The sequence below is a fragment of the Carassius gibelio genome, chromosome B5 (assembly GCF_023724105.1).
Source record: "Carassius gibelio isolate Cgi1373 ecotype wild population from Czech Republic chromosome B5, carGib1.2-hapl.c, whole genome shotgun sequence".
Classification (NCBI taxonomy): Eukaryota; Metazoa; Chordata; class Actinopteri; order Cypriniformes; family Cyprinidae; genus Carassius; species Carassius gibelio.
This window is the reverse complement of record NC_068400.1, coordinates 31,068,332-31,086,115: the sequence shown is the minus strand read 5'-3', so window position 1 is coordinate 31,086,115 and position 17,784 is coordinate 31,068,332. Positions and strand designations below refer to the sequence as shown.

Below are 17,784 nucleotides of genomic sequence, written 5' to 3'. Positions count from 1 at the left end.
CATTTTAAGTTCAGTCAAGGAATTTGCATTAAATAATTAGACTTAATTATGCTAAGTATATAACTAAATAATACTAAATTAAATATGAATTTAAATTTTACGGATTTTACAAAAATTTTACAGATTTTACAGTGCAAAATTAAGCTTCATCAAATGAAACTGCTGGCATGTGCCAAGCAGTCTATTTTTTTTTTTTTTTTTATCTAAATAACCATATAATTTATATTTCTGATGCTCTGAACAGATCCTCCCGATCCTCCCTTAAGCATAACTCCAGCTGTTACAGAACCAGTATTCCTCTTAAACTTCAATTTTTACTTCAGACCTGTAAAAGTTTCAATGACTGGTACTACTTGATAAATCTGTCACATGACACCAGATAAATAATGTCTGTAATGATGTTCAAGATCAATGACAGGTTAGAGCCAACAATATAGAAGACCTGTAGGAAGAGAGAACTTGTACAAGAGCTTCATCTGTGACACAGGACATCATTGAAGAGCAAATCAGTCAACACAATTCAGCAACACACTGTTGTTACAGCTCCCTGTGTTCATGATGCTGACACATGAGTAAGAAACAACTGCCCACAGTGAAAATGGATACTGAAACAACAAGTCTGGAAGGTCAGCATGAAAGCAAAAAAGTACACCCAAAAATGAACATTTGCTGAAAACTCTCAGGCCATCCAATATGCAAATGATGTCTTAATTGAAACAGATTTGGGAATTTAGGATTACATCACTTGCTCACCAATGAATCCTTTGCAGTGAATGGGTGCCATCAGAATGAGAGTCCATACTGCCGACGACATCTTGTAATGTAAAAAGGTGCATAATTTGTTAGAAACAAATCCATCCGTAAGGGATTTTAACTTTTTATTTTTTACTGGAGAAAGCAACATAATGGATAGAGGACCTCTTTAAAGTTAAAAAAAGATCTTGATGGATTTTTTGTACAAACAGGTTTTCACATTGCAACACATTGACTGACTGATGTCACATGGATTACTTGTGAATTATTATGATGGTTTTATCAGGTATTTGGACTCTCATTCTGATGGCACCCATTCACTGCAGCGGACCCATTGGTGAGCAAGTGATTTAATGCAACATTTCCTAAATCTGTTCCGATGAAGCAACAAACTAATCTACATTTTGGATAGCCTGAGGCTGAGTAGATTTCCAGCAATTTTTCATTTTTCTGTGAACTATTCCTCAAAGAAGAGAAAGGGAATGAATAAAACATTTCCACATTAAACTGTACAAGCAGATATTCCACTGATTGTATGTTAAGGAGGTCTGCAGGACAAGAAGACATTAAATCCATGTACATTGCAACAGTTTCTTTCACTCCCTCTCTCTCTCTCTTTCTCGCATACACACACACACACACATACTGTTATTCACACATGTATTTTAGGTTCATCATATAAAATTTATTTCATGACGATATCAATGCAAATATAGCACTACAGTGATTTCCAAGGTACACCGTATCTTACCATACCAATATATTATGGCACTCATAATATGGCCACCATTTATGTAGACACGCAAAGCCGACAGTTTCTGTAAACTAGTTTACCCAATAATACTTACAGTAAGTTACCCTTTTCATCTTAATAAATTTCCACTAGATGATTATTTAGTATATCTGAAGTACAAACTGGGCACAATTTATATAGACTGGGACACAGTCCAACCTTAAACTGAATGATTAAGGGAATTCATCAAGAAATCCCAGCATGCATTGCACCAGCCCTCCTCTTCTGTGGTCCTCCGTACTGTTTGATAAAGACTGTATTTCAAATGGCCACCCGAGTGGTGCAGTGAAACCCTGGTGTCATGGTGACAACATGTCAAACCCTTGGCAACATCACTGCAATGTTGCCATCACATTTACAGCAGTGTTGCCTGGGTGAGAACTGTACAGGTTGGTGGTGCTAACTGTTCGGAAAAACAACAACAACTTTTAAATACAACCACAACAACAACTGAAAAACATTCATTTGCCAAGTTAGAAAAAGATTCCACTCCTTAAAACTCCATCGCATGATCTCAAAAACAAAACAAAAAAGAAACTATAAAAAATGTAGAAGAGAAATAAAACAACAGCAGTGAGGGATATGTAAGCAATAGTAAAAATTCAATATAGCAGCAGAAGTAGTTCAAAAAATATCCAACTGATATTCCAGCGAGCCGGGTGGAGTGTGTTGGTGAAGATATGAATGTGATCAGACTTAAGTTGCTTAAAGGGACTTGCGTGACACTAGCTAGAAAAAAACATTGGTTGGTTGGTGTGTGTGTGTGTGTGTGTGTGTCTAAGACTGTGCCTTTAGTAGAGAGGGCTCGCCTATCAGCGGTCCATTCAGTACAGTGTAGACAGGTAGCCACAGATAACACTACTAAATTTCTTTATAAAACAATTAAACACCTTGTACTTTTGTACATTATATGCTACAATATATTTATTGATTACAAGTATGAAAGTGGAAATAATTGCTACATAATCAATACAGTTGTACATGTTTATTTTACAGTTTTTAACAAGTGTTTTTTCTTCTCGTTTAATCTCAATGTCATGTGGTTCGTTTTCTTTTTTGCGGAAAAAAGTTCCAGCATCGGTCTGACCGCTGCATGTTCATTTTTCCCAGCAGGGAGCTGTGAGTGTGTGCGTTTCTGTATATGCATGTGTGCATGAGAATTGGACAGTGTGAAGAGGTGAAGTTTTCTTTAAGGGACAGGGTAACTGGACTGCTCAATCTGACTGTAGAATGATTAGAGCTTTTATATATGTTATTATCTTATTAAACGACACTGCAACCCAAATTGATTGACACATGAGACTATGCTGCCAAAAATACAGTTAGACGTTAGCTTCGGATATGCTCAGATACAGATTAAATGTAAACAGATGAGTAAATATAGTGGTCCGACAGTTTTTAGATGAACACAATGGCACCTCATGTTGACGCAGCCCGTGCATCGGTCCTCGGTCTATGTCATATTTTGTAATGAAGCTCATTCTGTGATTGTAATATTTTCATCAAGTTAATGTTACAGAGTTATGAAATAATGAAGTGCGGATCTGTCTTTTTTCACCATCATGATTTTGTATTGGACTGGGCTAATGGTCAGTCTCCTCTTTTAACAAATATTGCTACGAAAGTCACGTAACTTCTGCTTAACAGCTTTTCTTCTACTCCCCAAATACGCAGACACACGTGTCCCCACACTCACCAGATTGGCACTCAATCAATAGGCAGTAATTAGACTTCAGATGAATTTCCTCTACAAACTACGACAGTACCACACAGCCCTTCATCACCGTTTCCTGTGTTTGAATGTGTAAGACTTTTTTGTGTATACATATCAAATTTTGTTTTATTGACTTGTTTCCCTGTATCCTAACCATTTTGTTGTCTATTTGTCTGGATTTCCTCTCATGACTGTTCAGCTTCTAACATCGCACATCTCCAATGTAAAGATACATCTGACAGTGTTCACCATAACACCACACACACACACACACACACACTCACACACACATTTTGACACTCTTCTGGAATGTAAAAAAAACATCAGTCTAGTGGGTGCCCAGGAAACAGCAGCATAACTGTGTAAATCTGGTCAGTAAAAACACAAAAGCCCAAAGTCACAGACAGTTTATGATATGAAGAAAAGCTCCGCTGTGATCTTTCAGCCCCTCTTCATTCTTTACATATCAAGCTTTGATAATTTCTTCATTCCTTGGAGGAAAAAGCACGTCTATTCTCCTTACTAATGGTTTATATTCAGAGTACAAAAGTTACAGTGCTCCAAAAGTTTCCAGTGTGTTTCAAAAAGGTTGTAAACTCAGCAGCACAGGTTGTATTTGCAGCAGGTCAGACAGAGTTCAGACACAGGTGTCTCTCCAGTTTGTGTGTGTGTACGTATGTGTTTTATCTGCTGCAACTATATTGGCACATAAACACCATGTGGAACACATTTCTCCTGCTTCTATAGAGAGATTTATTCTAAATCATGCTATTCTCTTTGCAAAAAAAATGCTCCCGCTTTGTCTTTTCAGTCTTATTTGAATCTCTTCACTCAAAGGCCACTTCTCCATTACCCCCAAAATTTCCTATTTTGTCTTTTCACACGCAAAAGAGAAAAAAAAGAAGAAAAGATCTGTACTCTGTATGTCTCTCTCAGTCATGTCTTTCTTACTCCCCACCCTCTGTTTGCTCTCTCTGCCTGGGTCAGATGGCCGAGTCCCACACCACAGCCTGTGGCCTCTGGCAGGGTGGCGTTCCAGTCTTGCGGGGCTCTGGCGTTTTCCTCCAGCTGGGTAAAATAGGCATACTGTCCTGCTTACATAAGCTCTTATCTGGCCGGCGATGAGCTTTAATCTCCTTACACAGGCAGCGCTTTCTCTCAATCACCTCCAGGAGCTTGCCGTCCCGCTGCGCCTGGGCTGTGGAGGTGCCGGCTGTGCCCGTGCTGAGGGTAGCCTGGGCCTGTGCGGCGAGCTGAGCCAGCTGCTGGAACTGGAGCTGGACCTGCTGCTGGTGCTGGTACTGCTGCTGCCGGCTCAGAGACGGACTGCAGGGAGCCTGAGTCTGTGCCTGAATCTGCGAGAGAGCATGAAACTACACACAGAGACAGAGAGAGAAAGTGTAAAAATTACTTTGCATAGTTGAGAGCAGATGAAATACATAGTTAGTCATGTGATTGTTTGGCATAAAGGCATCAAGGTTTGGCTGGTTAGCAAGGTCTAGTTAGCCTCTGCTGCTAGATGAAGTAATTACACCATCTGGTTGCAAAAAGAGAGAGATGCATTGAAAGTGATTAATACTATTCTAGAATTATTTATATATACTATTACAGTATTTATTAATACTTTTTATTAGTTTTTATTCCTATATTTCAGTTTTGAATTTAATACAAATTTTTTTTACAAATATAAAATACAATTTTGTAATTTATGGTATTTATAATTTTATTATTGTTTTTATATATCTATTTAGATTTATTTTGCTTTTAAGTTTTAGTCATTTTCTGTTTTTACTGAAACTTATTAATTTCAGTTAGTTGCCTAAGCAACATTTGATATTAAAATGATTTACTATTTAATATTAACATTTAATATTTTAATATTACACTTCACTTACATAGATTTCACCATTTACAATATTTATTTTTATTTTATACTATTTTATAAATGTTTTATTTTTATGTTTTTTTTCTTTATCACAATTCGTCTCTTTTTAATTTTTCACCATCATCAAATACCACACTGAAAGTTAGTTTTTTGTTCCACGGCATGATGCATGTTTTTGGCAATTTTTACCAAGGTTCCGGGATTCAAAAAAACAATGCCAGCAGAACTTGGTTGGGCAAATACTGCTGGCATTCAATCCAACATAAAAAGAAAATTAAATCAATAAGGAGAGTCCAAAAAAGTTCAGAACAGCCACTTTTAATTAATTCCTTCCCAAAATTAACTTTTGCCACACCTGTCAAAGATGGACGAATTGAAAGCAGGCCAATTATAGTTTTTTTTTTAAGTTTTTTTTTTTATTAAATGTAATTACTGAAAATTCTAATTCACTAAATAATATTTAGCTAGGAGTATTACACATATGTGGAGTTCCTACAGCAAAATATTACAGTGATTCATTTTAAGATTGGTTAAAAATGGTTAAAAACCACTGGTCTGGGCAATTATATCAGCAATCAATCATGTCAGACTTTAGTTCTTACAAATCAACTTAAGCCTCTAACGAAGGTGCCAGTCAATTTGTAAATTAAATTTTCCACTTAGAATGTGTTGTTTTTTTTTGGGGGGGGGGGGGGGGCGTTCTGGGTGTGTGCTCTTTGCTATATCAAAGAACACCACCAGATAGCGCCAACTCACAGCATCCATCCCATCCCCCTGCTCTGAGAGGGAAGGTCATATCAGCTCACAGAGTCAATCTCTGTGCTATACACACACACACACACACACACACATACTGCGTCAGCATGTGAACTTTTGCCAAGAGACAACAGCACACCAGGGGAAAAGAACAGAGGCTTCTGTACGGAAGCTAACATCCAACAAGATTGAAAATTAAAGATTATTTAAACGCCACTAGAGCTATAGGAAGTGGAACATCCCTTTCTGTTAACACGAAAGAAAAACATGAGCTGCTTCGCATGTTTAATGCAAATCTCTCCGGATTCTCCTTTTTTACTTTTCTCACATTCAACATACTAAACTCCCAAAATGGCTGTCTGACAAACCACTGACAGAGACAGTCAGACGGAAGAATCAAAGCCTGTCACTGGCCGACACAGAGAGACTCCGGCAGCGCCACTAGGTTGAGTTTGATCATTCACGTAGACTGTCTGTCTGCCTACCACAGTCTGACAAAAAACAGTTTTCTCCACCCATGTGCTGCATCTGTCCCCTCTCTTTTCTATTCTGTTCTGCATTTTCTCTCTCTCTCTCTTGCTCACAATCTGTCTTTCCCTCTGCTGCATTTCTGTGCCTCCCTCCCGCTCTGTATTCATCCCCCTTTTCCTCTGCACTCATTGACCCTGCAGCGGAGTGCAATGCAGTTACAGACATGTTTGGGTGTGGATGCTGGTGACTCAATGGGCTCCGCGATTTACCTAATGACTGTCTGGAACAGCAGTCACAGGGGCACAAAATGGAACGAAATTAGTTACAGATCACCTGCCGTAACTGTCAAGCTTGGTGTCAATTACACGTATGAATGTTAACCAGTTGAAGTGAATTTAATTCATTACTGCAGTATCTACAACCGACTGAGGCTGAACAAACCTGTGCGATTTCCAAACTTTTCCTGCAAACATTGAACTGAAAAGCACAAAATTCAAATGCACACTTGTCTGAGGTTTTCTCAGTATCAGGGTGGTGTATGAGGTGAATTAAAGGTCATTGCAGCAGCATGCACCGCTGTAGAATTCTGTGAAATGAAGTTAAATATGGTAAATATTTACACTGATTCAAATGTTACACTGTTGAAACATAAAATGTGTTAAATGGAGATTGTATGTGTTAAATCCATGCATCAGCAGCCCTATCATCCTGTAGCCCAAGACTGGTTGCCCACTGAAGCTAAGCAGTGTTGAGCCTGCTCAGTAAATAGATGGGAGACCTCCTGGAAAAACTATGTTGCTGCTGGAAGAGGTGCTAGTGAGGTCAGCAGGGGGGTGCTCACCCTGTGGTCTGTGTGGGTCCTAGCACCCCAGTATAGTGATGGGACTCTATACTGTCAAAAGCACCGCGGGTGCTGCACACTGGTGAAGGACGAGGAGACTCCCCGTCACAATTGTAAAGTGGTTAAAGAGCAGAAAAGCGATATATAAATGAAATGTATTATTATTATTTGGTAACAGGAACACTTGTGCCCTCTTAATCTTGAATCATGAAAATTTACATCTCCTTCCCTCATAATGACACCTTTTTTTCTGATGATGTCTGCACCCGCGCAAGTGTGGAACAATAACTTATCCCCTCTAGCAACCTTTCACACACATTAGACTTACACTCACAGCAATTAGCAAATGACAACAAACCAATTCCTGATGGACAAAATGGAACCTGTCTTAAAAAATTTTTATAGTTTGGATAAACCACTTGATGAAAACTATTGTTTGAACAAAAACAGGTTAAACATTCTTCAAAATGCCTTTGGTGTTCCACAAAAAAGGGCAGCAGATCAAAAAGTAAATTCTTAAGCTCAATTCTTAATGTGATCACGGTTTTACCTGGATGAATGTGTGTTTAAACATTGCTGAGTAAGCAATAACATTGCAGCTGTATAATAACTCTCTGAGTGTGTGTTTATGTGAATTTAGTGATGGCTTTAGTGGTGCTGGCATGTGTTACCTGGTGGAGTGCTTCTCTGGCCGGCAGGCTGCTCTGCCTTTGAACGTCTCCACCCACTTGTCTCACTCCTGATGTGGAGGAAGACCTGCCAAGGCGACCCAACTCTATGAAAGATCACAGACACCCAGCCAAGTTATTGTTTTGAAAAATAAATCTCAGGAGGACATCAAATTTTTAGTCAAACCTAAAATAATGATTGAAATATCTGAAATATGAAGTTCCTACGTTGGAGAACAGAAAGCATAAGTAATACTGTTAAAATGTATTTGACAGCAATCTGAACTGTGAAAGATATCACAAAAAAGAATTGTGCCTGCTGAAAACATTGTTCATTTAAAGGAGTTACGAAAATAGGGTAATAGAGCAAAATAAATAAATAAATAAATAAAATAAAATTAGTGCTGGTGAAGTTTGCATGGTGCAGTTTCTTAGGTTGTGGAGGATGGGATGCAGTAGGCTACACTACAATGTTTGACCTGTATGCAGGGACTGCACGGCATCGTGCCACTACTGCAATCCAACGACCTAAATCAGTCTTTAAAATTCATAAAAAGGGCTAAGCTAAAAGTTCCATCTTGATTTATAACACTTTTCACCTTCATTTGATCATTATTTGTTGGATTATTACTGCCATAAATGAATAGAAGCAGTACACAAACTTTTTCTACAGATATTCATGAAATTCAGCCTGCTTTCCACCCTATTTTTCCACTAATAGTGCAACACTAATTGCGCCAGGCAAATAGCGCTGACAACTGTGAATGCGTTGCATTCTATAATGAGCCTCATTTGCATTAAAAGCAGGTGTGTTTGCATTGCAAAAAATTACATTATTTAACATACTTTATTTAAATGTGCATTGCACAACGTAATGCATATAATGCTTAGTTAAGTTGGACTGCGGGTGTTATGTGAATAAAATGCATGATGTGCACGGCAATACAGCAGTTAAAGTGGCAGAAAAAAAGTTGAGAGAATTAATTCCTGAATATATCATGGCATACAATTATATGGTGCTAAAATGTCCAGAAATGCATGGTTCCTAATTGTGACTATTTTCGAGCTAATACTGTGTGTTGCTTAATGTGTTAAATGGTCTTTGTGATTTTTTCATCATGGTTTTAGTAGGTTTAAATTCAGTGTTTCCCCATGTTTTCAAAGACATGATAGATATCTGATCATTCTGTTATAAAATGTGATGCTTTACAAACAAATTAATGCAGACTAATCCCAGCAGCATCAATTTACAGCTCATAAACTGTTCAAATAAAATGTTTTATCTCTAACTGAAACACACTTGATCTATATCCAGAGTTTTAACTACTGAGGTCATACCAGAAAGTCTGTGCTAATGCCATTTTAACCGGGTCTTCTCACCTCCATTGCGGCATGCTGGGAAGGTTTGGCAGGGTAAGGGTAGTCCCGCTCGTATCAGTCCTCTCAACCCTGGTGGTCCATCTGCCCCAGCCAAGCTCTCGCTGTGTCTCCCTGTTGACCGCACAGGTATTCCAGAGTGTCCACTACTCCACATGGCTCCTAGGTCATCCCTCTCTCTCCTCAGTAGAGCATCTGCACTGCCATTCCATGCACCTCCATCCTCCTCTACAAAGCATTACAGAGAAAAACACAAACATGTATGATAGAACCACAGAAAGAAAATTTCCTCCATAATCATCTATCAATCATTACTCACTCTCAGTGTCTCGGCTCCCATGACTGAATGATAATTTTCGGTGCATGGGCCAGTAAGCCTGTTCTTCGGTGAGCCCTAAGGCAGCTGCGCTCTCCCAGGGAATGAACCCGGCCTTGGCCTGCAACACATGGGCTGCAGATCCAGTTTTAATGGGGTCCGTGTGCAAGGATGGCAACTGTGAGCCCCCGCGTAGGCTATCGTAGGCGGGTGGGCGGCGGAAGCCAACCGAGGGATAGGTCCAGAGCAGGGGGCTGTCGGAGGGGGGAGGTTTGTAAGCAGGAAGGCCATGAGAAAAGTGCGGGGTGTGCGACCGATGCATGTGAGAGCGAGATGGAGGGCGCTGAGCGGATGAAGAAGAGGTGGAAGGTGGCGTAGCTGCTTTGGACGATGATGGTTGACTTGGGGTAGGAGTGGTGCTCGTGCCAGTTTGAGAAGTGTGTGTGTATGTGCTTGAAGAAGGGGTATCAGAATGATTGGAAGATGGTGTGCTCAGGTCTCTCTCTCGCTCACGGTCACGGTCACGGTCACGGTCACGGTCACGGTCCCTCTCTCTGTCCCTTTCTCTCTCAGATTTCTCAGACTTGAGCATGAAGCTGACAGACTTTCCCTCTTTGGGCTGTGTTTGCATCTGGGTAGAGGACTGTCCGGAGCCCTTGCTTGATGACGACATCTCTTTCTCAGGCTTGCGGTAATGGTGATAGTGGGAAGGCCTGTGGTGAGGGTGATGGTGATGATGGTGGTGGGAATATGGAGAGGAGGACTTTGAAGATGGAGGAAGAGGAGTGGAATGACTGCGGGCTCTGAGTCCTGGCGCCGGCCCCAGCTGTCCTTCCCTCCTCTCCTTCTCTCGTTCCTTCTCAATGCCAGAGGACTCTTTGGAAGTGCTGGTGGAGCTCATGCTGGAGGAGGTGCTAGTAGATGTTGGCAGACTGGAAGCTGACTGCACACTGATTTTGGCCGAGCTGCTCTTGTGTTGAGCCCCCACCCCACTGGAGGCAGCAGCCGGCTGGGGAAATGCCAGGAGCGGAGGTTTGTGCTGGAGCAAGTTGGGGAAAGGTGCTGGGATCTTACTGGAGCTAGGCTCATGTTCAGACTTGGACCCTGGCAGCAGGAAGGGTGTAGGAGCACGGGGAGGGTGTGGTGAGGAGGAGAGGACTTGGGGTACGGGAGTGGAGGATGCAGAAGAGCAGGATGAAGGCAGAGGAGAGGAGTGAGAGATGGAGACAGCTGCTTTAGGCTTGGATGAGGTACAGGCTGGAGAGGAGGACGAGGGGCGTGGGAGTGAAGAAGAGGCAGGGGATGAGGAGGATGAGATGATGGAGGAGTGGTACGCTTTAGAGGACTTGATACGCTCATGTTTGAGTGGAAAGCGGCGATGGGCTTCTCGAGCTGCATCGTCCGGTAAGGGGTACTTCATCTCTTCGTATATGGCCTCTCCTTGGTCTGAGTCAGAATCAGGCGTGGTGGCGGAGGGCGTTAGCGGGTGAGGAGTAGGGGCACTGTGAGTCTCTCGGGTAAAGACCTGGCCAACCATTTCAATGTAAACTGGCTCATCATCTCCCCCTTCACCCCGTGGAGAGGGTTCAGAGCTCTGGAAGGGAAGAGGTGTGGTCGGTGGTGGGACTCGAGGTGGTGGGGGGTCAAAGGAGAGCTGTGTGCTTGGACTCCGTTTGGGCTTCAAGGGAGGTACCTTCCGTCCTGCCATTTCACCTGAATCAGACTTCTTCATTGCTGTTTAATAAAGAAAAGCAGACAAGAGGTGAAAAAGAATGACACAAAGGCAAAGAGAGGAAGTTTTAAAGAAACCACAGGTCAGGTATTTTATACTGTTTTTTACTTTTACATTATTAAAGAGTTAGTTCACCCAAAAATGTGTCCATATTTTACTCACCCTCAAGGATTCCTAGGTATATATGACTTTCTTCTTTCAGACGAATCCAATCAGAGTTAAATTTAAAATTGTCCTGGCTCTTCCAAGCTTTATAATGGCATGGGTGAGTGGGAGTTTTTATTCAACAGTCCAAAAACATTGAAATAAAGCGCATTGGTCCAAACGAGCATCACATGGCTCTGGGGGGTGAATAAAGGCCTCCTGGCCATCGATGCATTGAAAAAATATTTAAATTCCATATTTTAAATGATATAAACAGTTTTGTGTAACTTCCGCTACCTGTAATACACACATTCACAAGAGACTGCTTTTCCGGCGGATGACTTACAGTAGGACGAAGGCACAGTGCATGTACGTGTTAGTTTCTCTGTTTGTTTATGGGAGCAAAGGAAGTAAAGTGTCCTTACTTTACCAAAGGAAAATCAGTCTCTTGGCTTATATTGAAATGCTCTGACTTTTTTTTTTTTTTTTTTTACAAAGCCTTGTTTCGTGCTTCTTAATTGTTTGCTCTCTGTCGTGCTTCTGTATTCGTCACTAATCTGTCGCATCTTCTGTCGGAACGGCTTCCGAATACAACAGTTATCACAAGTGAGAAAAAGGTGTTTATATCGGTTTAAAAATTGATATTTGTCTTACAAAAATGAATTGATTTATTCACCGCCAGGAGCCATGTGATGCACATATTAATATGGATGTGTGCACTTTATTTGACTACTTTTAGACTGTTGAACAAAGACACTCACCCATGCCAATATAAAGTTTGAAAGAGCCAGGACAATTTTTAATATAACTCCGACTGGATTCATCTGAAAGAAGAAAGTCATTTACACCTAGGATGCCTTGAGGGTAAGTAAAACATGGACTAATTTTCATTTTTGGGTGTACTAAACCTTTAATACATGTTCCCACTTTTATGATTCTAATTAAACTTAAAAATTAAGCATTTGGGCATCTTGTTTCTTACTTTTTATAACCTCTTCCATCCCACTTTTCAAAAATTTATATATGGATAAAATCAAGACCCACCCTACATTATTTGTTGTTGTCTAAAATAGATTTTAAGCAAACAGCTTTCAAATGACTCAGCACACATAACACTAATCTGGTTGTTATTTCTATAAGTTTTAGATATTAAGAAAAATACATTTTAATGTATTGTAATGAAAATTTTGTCAAAATCAATATTAACAATTTTTCGTAATGGTATTTTAACAATTCATTCTCCATCAGTTTTTTTTATAAATACTGTATATTTATGATACTTAGATGTTAATGTTTGCACCATTCATTTCTTTAACCATTTAATTGTTTAGTCCAAAGAAATTATTAAATGACAAATAACTGAGCTTTCTCACTATGCCAAAAAGAAGTGAGGTCTTAGTTGCTCTTTGCTACTAGAGTAAACAACACAAATACCATTACATGTGACTTTTTTTTTTTTTTTTTTTTTACAATGTATCAAAACAATACATGAGCACAAAAGAAGCTGGTTTCATACATTTCATATTATGAATAATATAATTACCAAAGCTGCAAAATCACATTAGGAATTGTAATCATCCTTCAGTATAAAGGTCGAAATTACACTACACACAGAATACTACACACAGAATAATTATTTTATTTAAATCAGTTACATGATAATTCAGTAAAAAAAACATACACAATACTAACAAATATACTGTCAAAAAACAATGGATGCCTAAATAGTCATGAGTCATAGTCATGAATCATAAGCACGTATGCTTCAGAACAAGAGATTGGAGTTTGAGTTCAAGATTTATGGCAATAAATCATTTAGTTTGACACATTTATTATCAAGTAAACATCACACTGTTAAAACTTTGCCTAACTTTTATCGTGTTTCATGTTCTATTAGTGGTAACGTTTTTTTTTTTTTAGATGTACCCACAACTGAACTTAGAAACAAGTTAACTGTGATTAGTCATGTTACATGTGAGTCAGATGGCTGCTTATCTATACTCGAAGCATTAGAGATACAGCAGGTTGTGGGAAATGACTCTGTGAGAGAGTTATCCCAAGTCAAGAATAATTGTACAATGATTATACAAATGATTTTGATGAGACTAGAACTGTGCATGTCACAAAGACTGCTCACTTACCATTCCGCTTCTCTGAGTGTTTAGATGGGTGATTGGGAGGCGGAGGTGGCGGAGTGTCAGGTGGTGCGTGAACCCCCCGGGAAAGATGCTCCTGGGGTGTGGTGCTGAGACGAGTATTGGGATTGCGTTTAGGCTTGGTTGGAGGACAACGGGAGGGATTTGACTGGTTTTGGGGGTCTGAGTCTGGATAATATCCATTCTCCATCTCCTCTCCTTCACCGGTGCCCACAGCATGGCAGGATTGAGAGCGCGGGGCCATGGCAGCCGCACAAGAGTGAGGCGAAAGGTCCTGGGATGCTGGCATCGTCATGAATCCCATTCGGAAATGGCGCCGAAATGATGCCAGATCCCGAACCTTCCCAACGGTCGCGGAAGAGGCATCTTTATAATTCGAGCTATGAGAGATGGGAAGATCAGAGAATGAGAGATGGAATCAGAAATTGAGGAAAAAGGAAGTATTCCTCTGTAGAGAGATTCTTTATCAGATTAGAATAATAAATTTGTTTTTACTTTGTGCTGTAGGCCTCCCACTTTCTCCTCTTTTCTCTCTCCTCGTTTCTACCGATAAAGGCTCTATTAATAGCTCACAGTCAATTTCATTTTTGTCTCTACAGCCCCCGTTGTACACTATCCTTTGCTCATTTCCGGAGTTTAAACTCCCTCCTACCACTGCACAGTCACACAGACCAATACCTACACTCATAAAACAAACACATACCTCAGTTATGACTGGGACTTTCTATCCACATTTATTGCTTTTAACCCTAAACCAAACCAAGACATTTAAAAAAAAAATTTGTATTTAATATGTTTATTAAGCTGTGTTTTTGTGATTCCCACAATGTAGGCAATTTCAGGTTTAACTGTCCTTGTGGAGACATTTGGTTCTCACAATCTAAGCAAAACCAGACCACACACACACACACAAGATCAGGATGAATGATGAGAGAGGAAGCGGTTCATGCCAGCCTGCGAGAGACCCAACAGCCTCTTCACCCTCCCATCCTTCTCTTCTCCTCTGTTGTTCTCAGCTCCCCTTCTTTCTTATGCTTTCATTGTTTCTTTTTCATCTTCATATCTCTTAAAGTTGGCATGAAATTAAAATGTATTTATTTTCCAAATGCATGTTAAAGATATTATTGTGAACATCCATGTACATCCATATCCTCCCATGTACAATATGTGTTTACATTTTTTCTTTTTTTTTAATTTACCTTCTAATGTTCAATAAAAATGTAATAACTGGACCGTCTGAAGATATAACAGACCTCTCTCTGGTGATGTATGCAGGACTTCTTCAATCATTTAGTCCTCTTAAACCCACCCATGCAAGCTCACGTTTATCCTCCTTGTTTTCTTGAGTGTTCTGTCTACATCACAAACTACAATCAAAAAACAGTGGATAGAATCAAGTACCAACCCCACATTTTATTTATTTTGATAATCTGTTACACTGAGATACACATCAAAATACGGAAGAAATATCAGTGGCTACTTCCGTTTTATCATGACTTTATGTCTGGAATTTTTGGGATGGTTGATGCAAAATTGGTTGTCCTATTCCTTTAATAATTTGCAAACATTGTTTAATCAGCTGATCTTTTGCTCTCTGGCTTTCTTTCTACCCCCACACAAAAAAGACATTGTCCACAGGCCGTGTTTCTCCCTTCATCCCTCTCTCTGCATCTTTCTCCTGAATCAACTAGCATGCACTCCCCGTTTCCAAGGCAACTAGCCTGTCATTTGTTTATTGTTTGCGGATTTTTTTCTCTAAACACACAAACTCTGAACACACACTGGCATGCGTGTACACACACACACACACACACACACACACAAGCTAATTCAGGTGTGGCTAAGCAGCATATTGTGGGTGGTAAATAGTGGGCTGCCATCAGTACAAACACACACACACACACAATTAAAGGTAAATGAATCACTGATGCTGTTTTTTGATGATAGGGTGAGCTAGGAAAATATTTAGAGCTATTTAGAGATAGAGATGTTTTTAACAGAACCACTAGAAGGATACTGATATTGCAAATATATTGCTCTTTTTTTATAGCTCATGTGACTTAATGGAGTTCTCAGTGATGGAAAATATCAAGTGTTTCCTAGGTGTTCTTATCATATCTCATGGAAGGAATAAAAATAGACAGAAATTAGACAATATAATCCAGTATAGTAACATTAGAGAGCAATATAAAATAATGTGGATAGCATTAAAACACAAATACTTCAAAGAGCAAATGTCCAGTTTAGAAATGCTCGAGTTCATTTTGGAAAAAAATAAATAAAAAATAAACACATTGCTGGGAAGCAAGATACTTAACCAAAAGTCTCCATCCATTCCATTGGTGTCAAGGAGAAACAATAATTGCTATTAATGAGATCTCAATTAAGATTTTTTTTCTTCCTCTGAGCATAACTGTCATATTAGAAATTCATGAACGTCTTCCTGTCAACTTTTAAGATGTGTAAACATTGTCTAGAGACCACTGTGTGCCCCTCCTCTGACCTTTGTGAAGGTTGTGCATGTGCATGAGGTCCAGATGGATGAAACTCATCAATACACTGCAGTGTGTGTGAGTGTTAACGTGTGTGTGCCTCTGTTGTCAGGCAGAAGGCAGAGAAGATGCTGAGTTATAGAGTTTGGAAAAGAACAGTACCACAGGATATGATGCACAGGCAGGGCACACAGCGTATGAGCTCACAGTACAGCCGTCGTCCAGGTATAATCTGGACAAAAAAGATCTGATGAGTCTGAACATCTCATCAAAAAATCCATCCAAGGACATGCACACACCATAGTAACATATTCTGAATAAACTACTGGACTGAAATAATCTAATTGTGTGATGCTTATTGAGTTTTCTACACCAGATCATTGTGTTAACTACATATGTGTCAGTCCTTCACCCGATGACAGTGCTCTACTGTTCACAGGTTCGGTTCGGGGTCGCTAAGATTTTTAAAAGCTTTTTTAAAGAAGTCTCTTATCTTTATTTAATAAAAGTTACAGTAAATACAGTAATATTGTAAGATGTTATTACTATTTAAAATAACTGTTCAAATTTAATAAATATGAATATATATATATATATATATATATATATATATATATATATATATAGTCTTGTAACATTGTAATTGTAATTTATCCTTGAAATAAACAAATCTATCTATCAATCGTATTAATTTGTTAATTTCATATTATTTGATAACCTGCTTACCCAGAACTTTTGAATGGTAGTGTATACTAAACCAATAAATTTTATGCTAATGAATGCAGCAAACATGCTATGGTGTGTTACCCCATTTGTGCCACAAAAAAAAAAAAAGTTTGAAAGAATATCTGTGACTGAAAACAAAATGAGAGGGAGCAGACTGCGAGGTTTGCTCTGAGGATTTCAGGTTGTTTCGTTTCATTTGACACGATGCTTCACATGGCAGAATAAAAGCTAAAAGGAACAGGGAACTGAAGCAATTCACGTCTGCTCTATTTCTGCTGTTTTGCTTGAGGCTGCACAACATGTGGCACTTACATGGCTTTATCTGAGTCTAGAGTTACTCATTACATGTGTACATCACATTAATGTGCAGAATCAGTTTACTCAAATGAATTAAGTTACTCACTTAATTCATTCATTCATTTGTTGCCACTTAAGATTGACAACAAGATATAAGAAAAGAGAGATGGGAAACAGGGAGAGCTGGATAAATGAAAGAGAATCATCTGCATTCAGCAGCACAGAGGCGGAGGATGGAGGGATTGAGTGGGAGGACGAGAGAGGAAGTGGACAGATCCTCCAGACAGAGAGCAAGCATGCGTGGGTGACCTCTTGTGTATCTCTTTACGTCTGTGAAGGGGAATGAAAGAGGTGAAAAGAGCCGAGATAACTGCTTAAAGATATTGTGCATGTATAAAAGCAAGTTTGATGTGATAACACATGTATGTCTGCATGTGTGAGTAGTTTATACAAAGGCGGCTAAAAGCAGCTTGTCCGAATGAGCTCAGGATGTATTCAGGGTTCTGCGTGTGTCATGAATGTAGAACACAGTGTGGATAAAAAGCGCTTTGATGTCCATTTACACAGGTGTCAGAGACAATCATCTAAATGCATTCTCCTCTTCATCCAGAAACACTGAGATGGAGAGAGGGAGAGTGTGTAATGCAAAGAGGCATAAAGGTT

At 39.5% G+C, this 17,784-nt stretch overlaps 1 protein-coding gene across 1 annotated transcript in view; it reads right to left on the bottom strand.

The window, feature by feature from the left end:
- Positions 1–1,416: 1,416 nt before the first annotated feature.
- Positions 1,417–17,784, bottom strand: part of LOC127957071 (neuronal tyrosine-phosphorylated phosphoinositide-3-kinase adapter 1) — a 33,318-nt gene continuing 16,950 nt past the window's right edge. Inside the window, exons 3-7 of the mRNA XM_052555431.1 lie at positions 13,592–13,986; positions 9,578–11,308; positions 9,262–9,486; positions 7,885–7,988; positions 1,417–4,633 (exon numbers count right to left, since the gene is read on the bottom strand). Of these exons, the coding sequence (XP_052411391.1) occupies positions 4,244–4,633; positions 7,885–7,988; positions 9,262–9,486; positions 9,578–11,308; positions 13,592–13,986 (2,845 nt within the window). The 3' untranslated portion in view covers positions 1,417–4,243. The remainder of the gene's footprint in view (positions 4,634–7,884; positions 7,989–9,261; positions 9,487–9,577; positions 11,309–13,591; positions 13,987–17,784) is intronic.